This window comes from Lissotriton vulgaris, chromosome 6, assembly GCF_964263255.1.
Source record: "Lissotriton vulgaris chromosome 6, aLisVul1.2, whole genome shotgun sequence".
Taxonomy (NCBI): domain Eukaryota; kingdom Metazoa; phylum Chordata; class Amphibia; order Caudata; family Salamandridae; genus Lissotriton; species Lissotriton vulgaris.
This window is the reverse complement of record NC_141694.1, coordinates 1,865,078,656-1,865,093,143: the sequence shown is the minus strand read 5'-3', so window position 1 is coordinate 1,865,093,143 and position 14,488 is coordinate 1,865,078,656. Positions and strand designations below refer to the sequence as shown.

General features: G+C 41.6%; 1 protein-coding gene across 1 annotated transcript in view; it reads right to left on the bottom strand.

Moving 5' to 3' along the window:
• The window catches only part of LOC147709687 (uncharacterized), a 280,392-nt gene that overhangs the window by 256,539 nt on the left and 9,365 nt on the right, over positions 1–14,488 (bottom strand). The window contains exons 3-6 of the mRNA XM_086926072.1: positions 12,142–12,288; positions 10,517–10,666; positions 7,451–7,591; positions 1,158–1,304 (exon numbers count right to left, since the gene is read on the bottom strand). Of these exons, the coding sequence (XP_086782198.1) occupies positions 1,158–1,304; positions 7,451–7,591; positions 10,517–10,666; positions 12,142–12,288 (585 nt within the window). The remainder of the gene's footprint in view (positions 1–1,157; positions 1,305–7,450; positions 7,592–10,516; positions 10,667–12,141; positions 12,289–14,488) is intronic.

Here is a 14,488-nt window from a genome sequence, read left to right as displayed (position 1 = left end):
TCCTCCGGTACCGGTTCGGCATCGGAAAATAAGTTTATGCCGGCGTCGGCCTCCAACTCCGTCGGCATCGGCGACGTCGATGTCAGTGGAGCCGTACAGGGTCCACCGGCAAAATTGGGGAGCCACATCCGGAGCCATGGAGGTCTCTGTGCGTCGATGATGTCGGGCCGAAGCCAGCAATGTGGAGGAATACGGAAAAGTGGGGCCCACAGGGCCCCAATGCGATCCGAAGGGGCCGCATAGGCCGAACATACGTGCCATGGCAGACACAAACTCTTGAAATTCGAAAGGTGTCGCCGCTGGACCCTTGAAAGGTGGGTAGGCCAACGGTTACTGTCCAGGCTCTGTTGGAGCCCCAGGGGAGGTGTCACCTGCCCCCTCAGCCACGTCCGGCTTCCAGCGAGGGCGAACGAAGAGCGGCGACGCGACTTTTGGATCTTCGCCCCACCTGACTCCGAGTGCGAATAATTCGAATGACGGTGCTTGCTCTGCAACCGGGTCATCGACCTCCCACAGGACCGGGGCCTTGAACGACATGGGGACGACTCCCAGGCCTCCAGACATTTTTGGTACCACTCCCGCAAAGTTTCCGGGGCCATGGCCCCACAGTGGGAACACAACTCGGTGTCGTGGTCACGCCCCAGGCAGAAGGGACACTCATGGTGCGGGTCCATCAGCAACATTGTGTGCGGACAGGCCTCGCAAAGCTTGAAACCGGGCATCCCTATGCACCAGGATTAGGTTTACTTACAATTTATATCATACAAATACTTTAGTCAACAAGTGACATGATCTGCGCTTGCTGACGTTGAAAAATAAATTACTGACATCAGCTCACGTGGGCACATCTAAGTAGCTCCAGTGACATCATCTCGGTGAATACGACGCCAACTGAGCGGTACGACGACGCAGGCGTACTGCTGACGAAAGCTTTCTAGATCCAGTCTGATGCCTGGGGATAAACTAAGGTAAGAAATCTATCACTAACATGTCTCTTTCAGATTCACTCTTATAGGGTCTAGTTCCAACCCTGCTTTAGCCTCATTTTGATAAAACGCATGACACTACTTTGCTGCACTTGCAAGCTGCACTTGCAAGCATCAACAAGTGAAGATTCCATGTGGACATCAGATGTCACAACCCCCTAACACTGATACCTGTCTCTGGAGCTTTGCACTTTAATCCACAGTTGAAGTTGCAGCACTTCTGATCCCCTTTGCAGTCACAATCATTCTGGCACTGAGGGTCTTCTGCTTTGATGCACTTTATGCTGTCTTTGGGGCACTTTCCTGGTTTCGGTAAAACTGAAACAATTGAAAAAAGTATTTTAGTTTGCTACATTGTGTCTTTTCTTGAATCAAACACTGAAAACAAATGACAACCCAGTTAATGTTATGTTAATGAGCAGGATTTGGGGGTAGTTGTTTACGAGTGACTGTAGAGTCCTGGTTTGATTATGTTTCTTTGGCGTTTTTTGTCTCTCTTACACTACAGGCTGTCCTAAAAATCAACAACATGAGGAAGGTACATCACAGACAGTGGAAAACATTACATCTGACACTGCCTATGTACATAGAGTGCTTTTCGCCCTAACTTAGTGCAGCAATACTGAGGGACAAAGCAGGCGTTGTGTTTATGATAGTTCCCCCTTTAGCATGACATAAAAGGTGAGCACAGAAAGCAGTTTCAATGTAGGGCCCACATTAGGCAGCATTTGGAACAGTGGTTATTTGTTGGGCAATTGCATCAGGTTCTAAGTTTGACAATATTCGTGAACACAACAAGAAGATCTGTCCTGGTGTTTGCTTAATTAAAGCCACACCAGTGATTACATGGGCTTTCTTATTGCTACCTAGTTATGAATTTGCTATCTGTTGTAAAGGCTAGATCTTTCATTTACCTCCCTAAATGAAAAAACATGTTTAATGTTAAATCTCCACAAGAACGACAGCGAACAAATGATTTAACATTATTTTCCACTTACTTTCAATAATCTAATTCAAAGGTCAATGTAGATTTGTGATAACTTTAGTTGAATTTTTGTTTTTTATGTGTACCAGGTGCTGCCTGAGAGAAAACTAGTTCAGAACTAGTTTGTCTATCACCTCCTATTTGGGGGCCAACTATACATTCTTGGCTAGAAGTTACTAACTGTAAGTCTGGGGGCAACTATAGAAATTTATTTTAATATTTTCTAGGACAATTTGTGCCTCATTTTATTCATTTTCTTAGTACCTCCTCAAAATGATTTTGGTCTATCTTGCTTTGATTGATAAAAGCTGTGAAAGGGATTTATGCCCCACAGTTTATTGGTTTTCCAGCCACCAATGATACAATAAAATTCATGCAGCCAAGTCACTCAGTGTGCCATTTATGATTTCGACCCTGTTGTGTGTGTAGCAAAAATCACTAACCACAAATATTACTGTAAAACCATTAACTAAATTCTTCCATCAAGGTTAATAAGACCCCACACCTCACTTTAGGGAAGAGATATACAGCCTGATTCATCAAGCCGAAATGGGCTCGCAAAGGGCCAGATTCTGAGAATCTGGCCCTTTGCGAGCTCTATTTTTGCATTTGGGATTCATCAGCCCAAATGCAAAAATCGGTAATAGCGATTTCGCTATATTGCGATGAATTACATTTAAGGAATCTCAATTTGAGATTCCTTAAATGCAATTCATCATCCATTTTAAAATTGCGAATTCGCAATTTTGGGCCGCTATTTACCGCGAGGTCAAACCTCGTGGTAAATAGCGAAAACTTAGAAAAATGCTTTTAAAAGCATTTTTCTAAGTTGCATGTTGCACACACACATGTCCTTTGTATTTACTTTTAAGGGGTGCTACAGGGTGTCCTTTGGACACCCCTGGCTCCCTTTATATCGCAATCTTATTTGCGATTAGCAAATTGCTAATCGCAAATAAGGAATACTCCCCATTCATTCCTATGGGCCTTTTGGCCCATAGGAATGAATGGGGAGTTATTCCTTATTGCGATTAGCAATTTGCTAATCGCAAATAAGGAATATGTAGGAATCGCTTTTGTTTTTGCAATTCCTACAAGAATGCCGTTTTGCGAGTCTGGAATAGCGATACTTATGATTCGCTATTTCAAAAATTGCAAAAGGGCACTATGATGAATCAGGCTGATAGCTACAATACATTTTTGTTAAAATAATATAGTTAATGTTATGTAATGGTTGTGCATTTTCCTACTGCAAGATCCAAACCTTGATTGATAAGGAACATTTGGTATTCAATCTATCAATAACAAAAAGTATTTAGCTTAGATCTCAAATTCTAAGTCACTTTTCTCAATACTTGTCTATGGCAAACAATGGTAAATCTATGTACATGCAGTAGGGCAGTAGGGCAGCAACTTAGATGTGGCAGGTGCTTGTTTTTAGTTATTGGGATTTTGCAGATTTCACAAGCTAGAGAAGGCACTTGCTTACGTAATCTTTAATCATTCATTTTCTCTGTTTTGCAGTCAGTGTTGGTCATTATTATCTGAACATGGTTGTTAAATTATTATCAATTTATTATAAGAAACTCTCCAAAATGCTCATATATTGTCACGAAGTCATTCCACTGCCATAGTGATTCTTTTTTTAAATCACAGTCCTTTGCTGCTGACCTTTAGCATCTTTGCACAAAGGGGCTTGTTCATTCCTTGTCCAGATTATGATGAAGGACTACATGCTCAGAAGGCTTTGTACGAATAAGTTTCTCTTAACTGATCAGTAGAACACATGACAGCTTTCGAAACACTAAGAACTTGTTGTAGAGTTTGGTGGTAAAAGTAAGTAGTGTTCCATCTCTATGATAGAGGAAATTCAATTTACACCTAAATTCTCAATGGGAGGAGAATCCTGTAACATAAGTTGTATCACTTCTAACACAAATCAGAACATTTTCTGTTAACCTTGCCCCAAAACAATGATCGAAGCAGGTATGGCCTAGAGCCCTCAGCTTTTACAGACAGTTTGTTCTGCCATCTATGGTAGCAGTAGTTGGAGGAAGTACACTGGACAGGCATGATTTGAATGAGAGGCCTATCAGCATTGGTTGCGCTGATTGCTGTGACAGGAACCCCATCTTTTCTATGACAAGGCACACAAACAAGAGGAGAGGTTCTCAGAGGTGCACCAGAGATAGAGCAGTTGTCAGGTACTGTCACACTATTCAGCTATTACTGCCTGGGGGTAGTGAATTCTTTTTTTATCATAGGTGTGTTCTTGTTTCAGTGTACCCCAAAATTGGAGGCTACTTAGGAAATATCACAGAGTCCACATTGCTTGAGAGTTAATTCTTGGCCTGGTCTCCCTGCATCCCAGAGCACAATAATGGAAGCAACATTTCTGCACTTCTGGGCAGCTGCTGTCATTGGCACAATGATGCGGTTATGGTGCAGGATGATCCCATATCCTGGCACGTACTGAACACTCACAAGATTTCACTGCACAAGAAACAGCCACAGACATGAAAACCAGAGATCATAGACCAATTCATTCCCTGAGCTCAGTAGTGTGTTTGTTTCTTACTCTCATAAGCAAAGCAATAAAATAAACTCAATCCCCTATCAGCCCTTTTCATTATAGTCAGCATGGTGGGTAATAAAAAGGGTCTTTCTCATATCATAATTTTGACATTGAAATACCATCTATCAATTACAATTAAAAATCTTAACGGTGGAAAAGCTCCTGAAATCTCGTGCCTGTGGAGCTTGCAACACGCCCGCTGGCATATTAGTACGCCCTTGTTTTGAGTGCTTTTTTAATCTGATGGCCTCTTACATTCTTGGAAAGCCAGCACTATTACTCTGACATGCAAAGTTGGCCAACCATCCATATTATAAACTGATATTACTCATGGAAAAAGACACTGAAGGTACACAGTGGGGGAACCCCAAAGCAGAAAGAGACTGAAAACATCTTGGCACTGCTTCAAGAGGAATGCAAGGATTTCTTACAGTGGAACGATGTTTACTTTCCCTCATCTTATGTATAAATTCCCTGTAGCACAGGGCATATCAATGTATGCACATTTCAGCTATTACTACCATTGATGATTTATATCTGGAGAAATCATAGGATAAAACTGAAGAAATTTTATATACACCACACTGCATTTCACTTGTCAGTAATCCTCCCTCATACACCTTCTTCTAAGTACCTAGACAACTCAAGAGGGAAGTTTCAAATATGATTCCTTTCTAAACAAATTAAGCTACAAAAAAAAACTATAGAATGAGGGAAAGGCAAAACATGTTTGGGTCCAAGAAAGGACCTCATGTGTACATGGGAAATCTCTCACATTGCATAGAAAGCACATGCAATTTGGGTGTATTGCATTACCGTAAACAAAGCACAGGTATGTTTTGGGGAAAGTGAATGCGTTCTCCTCCAACATGTATAGTGAGCTGAGAAGTGTGCGGGTGGAGGTTGCTGGAGTGGAGGTCCTCGGGGAAGCAGTGGGATCTTTAGCACATCAGCAGCAGGTTTGTTTAGCACTAAGAATGTATAGTTTCGATAGCGTATCTTGAGTTTTACTCTATCCGAGTCAGAGAGATCACACGTTTACAGAGTCAAGGGTCAGTGTGGACTCTCTCTTTGTGTCCAAAGACCTCATTCTAGCCCTTAGTCGGTCTGCTAAAAAATAATTAGAGGACAGGAATGCAAGTAATTGCTCTAGTGAAATTTGGAGCTGGCTCCAGCTGCTGTTCACTGGTAAACTATGGGGGTGGGAGATGCTTTTTTATATTGGTTATTTGAAAGAATGCATTACTGATGACATCTCTCTTAAGTGAACAGGGGGCGTGTGGGTAGAGGAACAGCCCCTCATGAGCCAGCACCGGCAGCCCCCCTGGCCGCCATGGGGGGGGGGGGGGAGTGCTGGCGGGGAGCGCAGGAGTGGCTGGTATAAAATCCAAGCATTCGAACAGAAGTGTCTGACAGCGTGAAGCGTCCTCGAGTCAGGCATTAACTGTGGGCTCTGACCTGTGACCCCAGCTCATGGAGACCTTGTGCCCTGCGAGAACGAGAAACATTTCAGTCAGCCTCAACCTGTGCTTCCTAGATCTAAGAACGTGGCTCCCTGGGCGCCGGAGCGAAAGTCACTGAGGACCTTTATCTGCCTCTACGATGACAAGAGCAATAGCAAAAAAGGTCCGTAATTGGGAAGTCATTCTTCTGAAAACAGTGGGGACCCAGTGTGAGGATGCACCTGGGAGAGAGTCAGCGGAGGCAGGAGGACCGATGGACAAATCCATCACTCGCCCCTATCTGGAATCGCTTTTCGCATCCCTTAAAGAAGACTAACAATCCTTTAAGAAGGAAGGGGCACAAGAACTAAGGGAAGCCCTGGCCTGCCCTCTTTTTTTATTTGAGATACTCTTGTCCTAGTTTTAATTACATAAACTCATTCTATTCGAGTGGGGGCATGAAGCAGGAGTCAACCACCCAGTTTAGGAGTTGCATGTTAATGGGCGACTTGAAGCATGGATTATCTACAATCTCACAGGTCTCCTTTTCCTTTACAAAGAATGAGGAGTGTAAACCACAGATAGAGATCTGCTGAAGCATATCATCCAACACACTGTTTGCATACAACGTTTTACAGAATTAGACACCCAAAAATCAATGAGTGTGAGAATAGAATAATTTCACCTGGATTAGAACGTCTGAACCCCAAGTAAGTCAATTTTATTTGCTTTGTCTATTGCTTTAAATACCACTAATCACCAGATACATCTTTTAGTTTTCTATTTCCAACTCTTCTCAGGTGGGGCTTCTTGGCCCCACCTGAGCAGCAGCCAGTCCATACCTCCTGCACTTCTCTTAGGCTCTTGGCTACTAATGTTCCCCTCTAGCCAGGTAATCTGCGGAATGATGGAACACCTTATAAAGCGGCTGCTCTCTTCCATTGCTTTTCTAGTTCTGGATCTTTATAAAAACTACAAAAATGTCTTCAACTCAAAGAGCTGCCCTTTTTACAGGCTGAACCAGTACCTTGAAATCCTGCTCCTGCCAGCACCCTGCTGTGCCAGCTCAAGGCACTGAGAGAGCCTTGTTTTAAGCTGTGCAGCCACATAAAGTGCAATCTAATTAGTAAAATGGGTTCTGCACATAAAATGGCAAATGTAATTGATTGCCTTTGTTACTGGAATACAGGAACCATGATATGCCAGGAGGATGGGGCTGGATGAGGAATAAGGACATGATATTGAAAACCCAATATAAAGCACATTCTATAAGTTTATATTTTACCACAATTTTAGGGAAAGGACAATTTCAAATATCAATTTTTATTGACCATTGCTTTTGACTAAGGTGTCAGCATCCGGGGTAATGGGGAAGGGGAGAATGGGGTACTCAGTCACAAGCCCTGTTTAAAAAAATGTTGAGATCCTTGATTGTCTTCCAGTGAGTTGCTGTGAGTATTACCTGTAGCCGGATTCTTGCACTTAAGTCCACAGCTGAAGTAGCAGCATCTCTGATTTCCTGGGCAGTCGCTGTTAGTCGTACACTGATCCGGTTCAGGGCTTTTGCAGACAACCGTGTCTTTTGGGCATACACCAGGTTTCGCTGTAACAGAGGAAGTTACAAGATTCAATAACCTTTTCTTACCGTGGCATAGTAGAGACTTAATGGGATCCTCTTTTATATCTCACCCCAAACGCAACAAAAGTGCTAATGTACTGGTGACTGTTACACCACAAATAAAGCATTCCTAAATGAAAAAATACACCGTTGGTTTGCTTACTCCTCCAGAGATACACTTTTTACCCTGTTGTACTACCCAATTTGTGTTCGTCAGACAGGCATCTGAAAATTACTATGTACTGTAAGTAATTACATAAGGGGGCTGATCGAATTTGATATCCTGTAAACTAAACGTGGCCATTCAATAGGGGTTACCATCTAGTAATCAGCAAAAGTACTCAGCAATTTCAGCCTTGGAAGATATGTTGATTTTCTACAACTAAAATATAACATATAAAGCACCTTAACCTTTCTACTTATGTTTCACCAAGAAGAACATAAATCCTCTTTTTCCAGGCTATAGCGTAAGGCAGGCAATGATAATTTATCAATGTTAATGCACTATTTTGGCTCTTTGGGAATCAACGTTGTACCCTTTAATGATTAGCAGCAATTTCAAAATGTGGAAAAGCCTGCGATGGATGAAGAATGAATGCCTTCAACTGAATGCTGATTTAATAAAGGGGTTTTACGCATGTGCAGAACTGTACAGTATCAATAATACAGATGAAGCAGGTAGATTACATTTTTCAACCAGGTGTTAATATACCATGAACCACAGAAAAAATCACTAATATTAAAAAGGGGCCCTTTTTATTATGTCTGGTGTCTGTAGAAATAAACTGAATTATTAGCCATTAGTTTTCCCACTAGGGTTTTATTAGATAACTGTTGGGGTAACATCTGTAGTGTAGCCCCTTGCTGAGCTGCGCCATGTGCCTCTAACAAAACAGTACCCTAAATGATTTTCGCTACAAAAAGTAATTTGTGGCTTAAATGTGAAGAGATGTAGAACAGAAGCCAACAACCAAGAAGGTGGAGGGACAACCAGTCAGAGAATGGAGAAATATAATAAGGAGAACAGCCCATGTGCAGATCACGACTCTGGATTTAAGGTGGAAATGCTCTGCATGCAGGTTAGAAAGAGGACTCCTAGCTTGGCTTCTCAATATCTTGCACTTACAGTAGTCATGGATATGAGCAAGATAGAACAATCTCATGGGTCTGGTCACACCCTAATTTGCTAAACGCATGACACCACCTTGCTGCAATTGCAAGCATCAACAGAGGTGTACAAAACTATCTTATTTATACAATCCAAAACAGTTTTACATTAAATGATCAACATTTTGTCATCTCCTGAGCTAGTCAATCAAACAAACAATCAATTAGTAGAAGTACCAGTGTAGAAACAAGCAGACTGTCAAATGCAGACCCAGCTGTAGTGCAGAAGTGGTTCCCCACTCTAGGCAAAATAAATATACCATTGTTAGGCCTGTCATCCATAGGATGGTCATTCCCCAAACATTTTCCTCCAACCCCACTCCTATTTTGTGTGATTTAGTTTTTGCTGGCTCTAGGACCCTGTGCCCTTTACCACTGCTTTACAATGCCAAAGTGTTTCTGCACTCTCCTCTAAACATGGTAGGATTGGATTAAACCCAATTGGCATATTTAATTTTACTTTATTTGTAAATAAAATAATACTGAGCCTGCATCACACATTTTCCCTCCTATTTAAGAAGCCCTTAAAGACATTACAGCCTCTGTGTATAGTTTTAAACTGCCATTTTAACTTGGTAAAGACAACTTTTTGCCAGGCTCTGGCCTTTATTGTTAATACAAACAAGCCACCCCTATGGTAGAACCTCAGCAACCCAAAAGGCAGGGTGCAGTTTATTTAAAATATTGGACCTGAACATTTATGGTTTAAATGTCCTGGGAGAAAACATTCCTAAATTTGTATTTCACTACTGCAAGGTCTCCCTCTCTCATAGGATGACATTGGGTTACATTCTTACATTCATTAGGTGATAACTTTCGATTGGGAGCAGGCAGACAGGTTGTGTTTCGTGTCTAAAGAGCTGTATTTAAAAGCCCTCTTCAATTGTAAAGTCAGATATTTAGTCAAAATTCTGAAAAGGGGTTTGACACCAGTCTACTGTAACACTAGACAATATGGGGCCAGGGCAGGGGCACAAAATTCCAGACTCTTCAGGGAGTAAAAACCTTCAGAATCTTCCCTTATTTTGAAGTGGACAGCAGATATAAATATTGGACCCTTAGACAAAAGATATTTAAATATGAGTATGTACACTATGCAAAAAGTGAGTGTATTTTGACAAAGATGTGCTACTAGGAAGAGGATCAGTAACGAAAGGTGAGTAACATATGAACCGATCCTTCAAGGATAGAGTAGTGCTTGCATAGAGCCTTGTACCAGCAGGGGTGCTGTGACAAGAACCATTAATGGCGTTAGATCAAAAAGACATGGAACAGGTACAGGGAAGTAAGGGCAATGTAACAACATACACAAAGCAGAAGCCAGAAACAGTCTGTGATGTTAAAGTAGCAGGGAAACTGTAGGAGATGTCAGAGGCGCTTATATGCCATTGGTTATATGTCAGAGCTTTGTATAAAGAAAATCATCTGGCATATATATTTTGTTATAAATAGCATTTACAAAAATATTGTCTTATTGACAGTAGATTTTCTAGTATAAATTTCAGAGGAGTGATACTTTATGACATAATATTTATGTGTATATTGATGAAAATACTTGAGTGTTGCACAATGGTATATGTGTCTTGCTATCAATGGAGTTATGTGTGGCTTCTTATTCTATCTTCTTTCAAGAAGTACCAGGCTTTAGATGTCTCTGATATCCTGACTCCATGACAACAATTTTTCTAACTTTGTCTTGATAAAAAAAATCAAAAAGGCACTTAATTGAAAAGGGTTTGTTACCTGGCACAGGATTCTTGCATTCCAGATTGCAAATCTCGATGCAGCACTTCTTCTCTCCTGGGCAGTCCGTGTCGTTGCTACACTTGTGATTGTACGGGGGTGGACGATCACACCAGGAAATTCGCTTGGGACAGTCACCAGATTTCATTGCTAAGAAAAGACAGACAGTAGCAAATAAAACATCCCAACTTTGACTTCTATCTGAATCCTTTATCTAAAATGAAATCGATACTAAAAATATGGAGTAAATGTGTTGCATACAAATCTTTTGCATAAGAACGGAACATGACATTCACAACCAGGAAGTGGAAATATTACACACAATGAAGGGGGTGAGCATGCAATACAGGAAGAGAGACGTGAAAAGATTTCATAATGGGAGGGAAAAGGATGGTCAAGAAAGAACCAACAGCATAAATTGAAGAGAGCTGTAAAAGATTACTCCAGGATTTCAGGATTCAGAGAGCTACTTCTGATGTTTCATGTTATGAAATGATAGAATATTAAGGGCAATTTTAGTACACATAATATTTATGGTTGGAGGTCAATGTGGTATGTCTGACTGTATCAAAAGGAACCCAAACGTTACTCCTGTATTATGACCTCTATGAGGGACTGAGGTCAGCTGAACAGGCTAACACAGGACTGGCAGGACAATGCACTTTCAGCATAAAAGAAAAATACAAATATGCACATTCCAATTCTAACTAAACACTCCCTTCACAAATCTGACAGGACAAATCAGAGGTTTACATTTTTTGCTCATTTTGTGCAATTTTTGCACATTTTTGTAACCACTTCTACATGTTCAGTATCATAATCATGTATGTGACCTGGACATTGTGGGAGAGCCAGGCGAGGCACACGTCTTGTGCTGGCATGTATTTCATATTATGCACACGCCCGGTATTTAGGTATGCACTGATGTCCCACTCAAGGTTCAGTGGCAAAGATCATGGCGAAGCTGAAGGAAGAGCACCTCAGAGGAGGAGTCTAACCAACAGATTGGAATATACTTATTACAGCAAGCATCTTGCAGCCCAGGTGCTATGATATATGGGACAAATGATAACAAGAACTTCTGTGATGTAGCGTGAAGAGAGCACCAGTTTGTGAATGCACAAAGCCCTTCAAAATACCCTTATCCCACTCAAAGTTCAGCCACAACTTGTGAAGACACATGGCAACTCACCTGTGCATATAAACATATATGAAGATGTGCAAATATGCTTATACAAAATTTTGCAAAAGTAAATTCAGACCATTTTCTTAGACACTCTTTCTAGAACCACTGTGTGTATAATGAAAAATGAATACATAAGAAGGAGGCTCTCGGATAATGAGTTTCAGATTTCGGTGCCTCACGGTGCATCCAGGAAAACATGAAGAATGGTCCACAGTCAAGTTAGGAAATAGGACAATACCCTGAATGTGGCAGATACCTGTCATTAGCTCAGAAAGCTGTTATTAGCTTTCAAATGCAGGTTTTATAAGAATTATCTAGTACATTTCAGGTGTGTATTGTGCCCTGCACCCGATCTACAGGCCAGGCTCAGCCTAAAAACAGCAACACAAGCAAAGATTACACATCATCATCAGATGTCACAGCCTCCAGACACTGATACCTGTCTCTGGAGCCTTGCACTTTAATCCGCAGTTGAAGTTGCAGCACTTCCAATCATTTTTGCAGTCACCATCACTCTTGCACTGTGGGACTTCTGGTTTGATGCATTTCTTGTTGTCTTTAGGGCACATTCCAGGCTTTGGTAAAACTGAAATGAATGAGAATTTGTTACTTTGCATCTTTTCTTGAACCAACCATGATAACAAATGATAACCCAGGTAATGTTATGCTAATGTGCAGGGTTTGGGGGAGGTGTTTATGAGTGACTGTAGAGTACAGTTTTGATTGTGTTTCTCTGTAATTTCTTCTCGCCCTTCCATTACAAGCTGTCCTGGAAATCAGCAACATGCGAAAGGTACGTTACAAACAGTGGACAGCTTTACATCTGGCAATACCTATGTACATAGAGGGCTTCATGCCGTGAATTAGTGCAGCAAATCTGAGGGACATAGTGGGCATTGTGTTTAATATAGTGACCCCTTTTTGAATGGCATAGAAGGCAAGCAGTTTCAATGCAGGTTACATTTTTGGCATTTGGAACAGTGGTGATTTGCTGAGCAATGTTATCACAATCTAATTTTGACAATATTGGTGGGCACAACAAGAAGCTCCGTCATGGTGTTTGCTTTAATTAAGGTCATGCCAGTGGGCACATATGGCTATTCTTCCATGCTGACCTAGTTAAGTATTTTCACTCTGTAGTTAAGGCTAGATCTTCCATGAAAAGCCATTGATGAAAATATTTTTTTCATTTTGAATTTCCACCCGGAAAAACGCAGAAATATGGTTTCAAATAATTTTCCACTTACTTTCAAGAATCTAGTTCCAATGTGAATGTAGATTTATGGTAACTTTAGTGGAAAATATATTTTGTTCAATGTGTACCAGGTGCTGCGGAGATCAGCGCGGGGAGGCGCAGTGACGAGGAGCGGCGGAGAGCAGCGCGGGGAGGAGCAGTGACGAGCGGAGGAGCAGCGGACATGAGCGGGGGACAGGCGGTGAGGATCGGTGGGCAGGCAGTGAAGAGCGGCGGTGGGGAGGAGCGGTGAGCGGCGGATGCGGTAGGGCGCCAAGTAAGCAGTGAGCAAAGCAAACGTGAGGGAGGAGCGGCGGCAGAGAGGAGCGGTGAGCGAGCCACAGGTACCAAACAGATAAAGAAACGTTTGCAGGTTACAAAAGTGTACAAAGTGGAGCGGTCAGCTGAAAGCTAAAATGACAATCAGGAGAAGGTAGCAAACGGGGGATTACAGGAGGAAAAACTGACGTGGGCAGTGACGTGGGCAGGATACAAAAGCATACAAAGCAAACAAAGAGGCATAATACTGCACAACGTCAGGGCGGGCGGGGGCCCTGAGCCACGATTGCTCCCGGACAACGTTGGGACGGGCTGCTAGTGATACAATAACATTCATGAGGCTGGGTTTCTTTGAGTCTGCATATGTAGATGCATACACTCAGTTGCCATTTGTGATTTGACCCATGTTTAATTTTGACAGTTGTGTAACTAGTTTGTTTAACAAAACTTACGAACCACAAAAATTGCTGTTATTCCAGTAACTAAATTCTCAGTTCTAGATTAACAAGACCAGCACACTTAGTTGCAGAGAATAGATAAAGCTACAATATATTTTTGTTAAAAGAATATGGCTAATATAAGCCAAAATTTAGTTACACAAGTGTGCAGTTCCTTTAAAGAAGATTAGGGGAAATAAAAGATTGAAATATAGGTTTTCAGTTCAATGGAATGGGCTCAAATAGGAGCAAGTACCCTTACATACCCTAAAGGTGTCATACTTCATCATCTGGGCATGCTCCTTGTCGGGCCGGTGCTGCAATCCCCGACGGGCACATGCGCAGGTGCTGTTTGCCGGAGATCTTTTAATTTGCTGTATGACATGGACAGCACCTTTACCTTTCTACTTATGCTTATCCAAGTAGAAGATACGTTGAATTGCTGCAAATGAAATATTACATGGACAGCACCCAAAACGTTCTACTTATGTTCATCCAGGAAGACATAAGAGCTCTTTTTCTAGGCTTTAGAGTAAGGCTGACAAGTATAATTTATCATTGATGGAGTTGATGGTCTACCTTAGCTCTTTAGGAATCGGCGTTATACCTTTAAAACATTAGCAGCCATTTCAAAATGTTGAAAAGCCTGAGATGGATCAAGTTTTAATGCTTTTAACTGACTGAGAGTAAAAATGCTAACTACAATAGGTAGTTTTACACATGTGCAGAACCGTAAAGTATCCAAAACTAGCAAGTAGATTCTATTTTCAACCAGGTGGTAATATACCATGTGCCACATGACACAGCACTAACATTAAAGAGGGTCTTATTAGCTA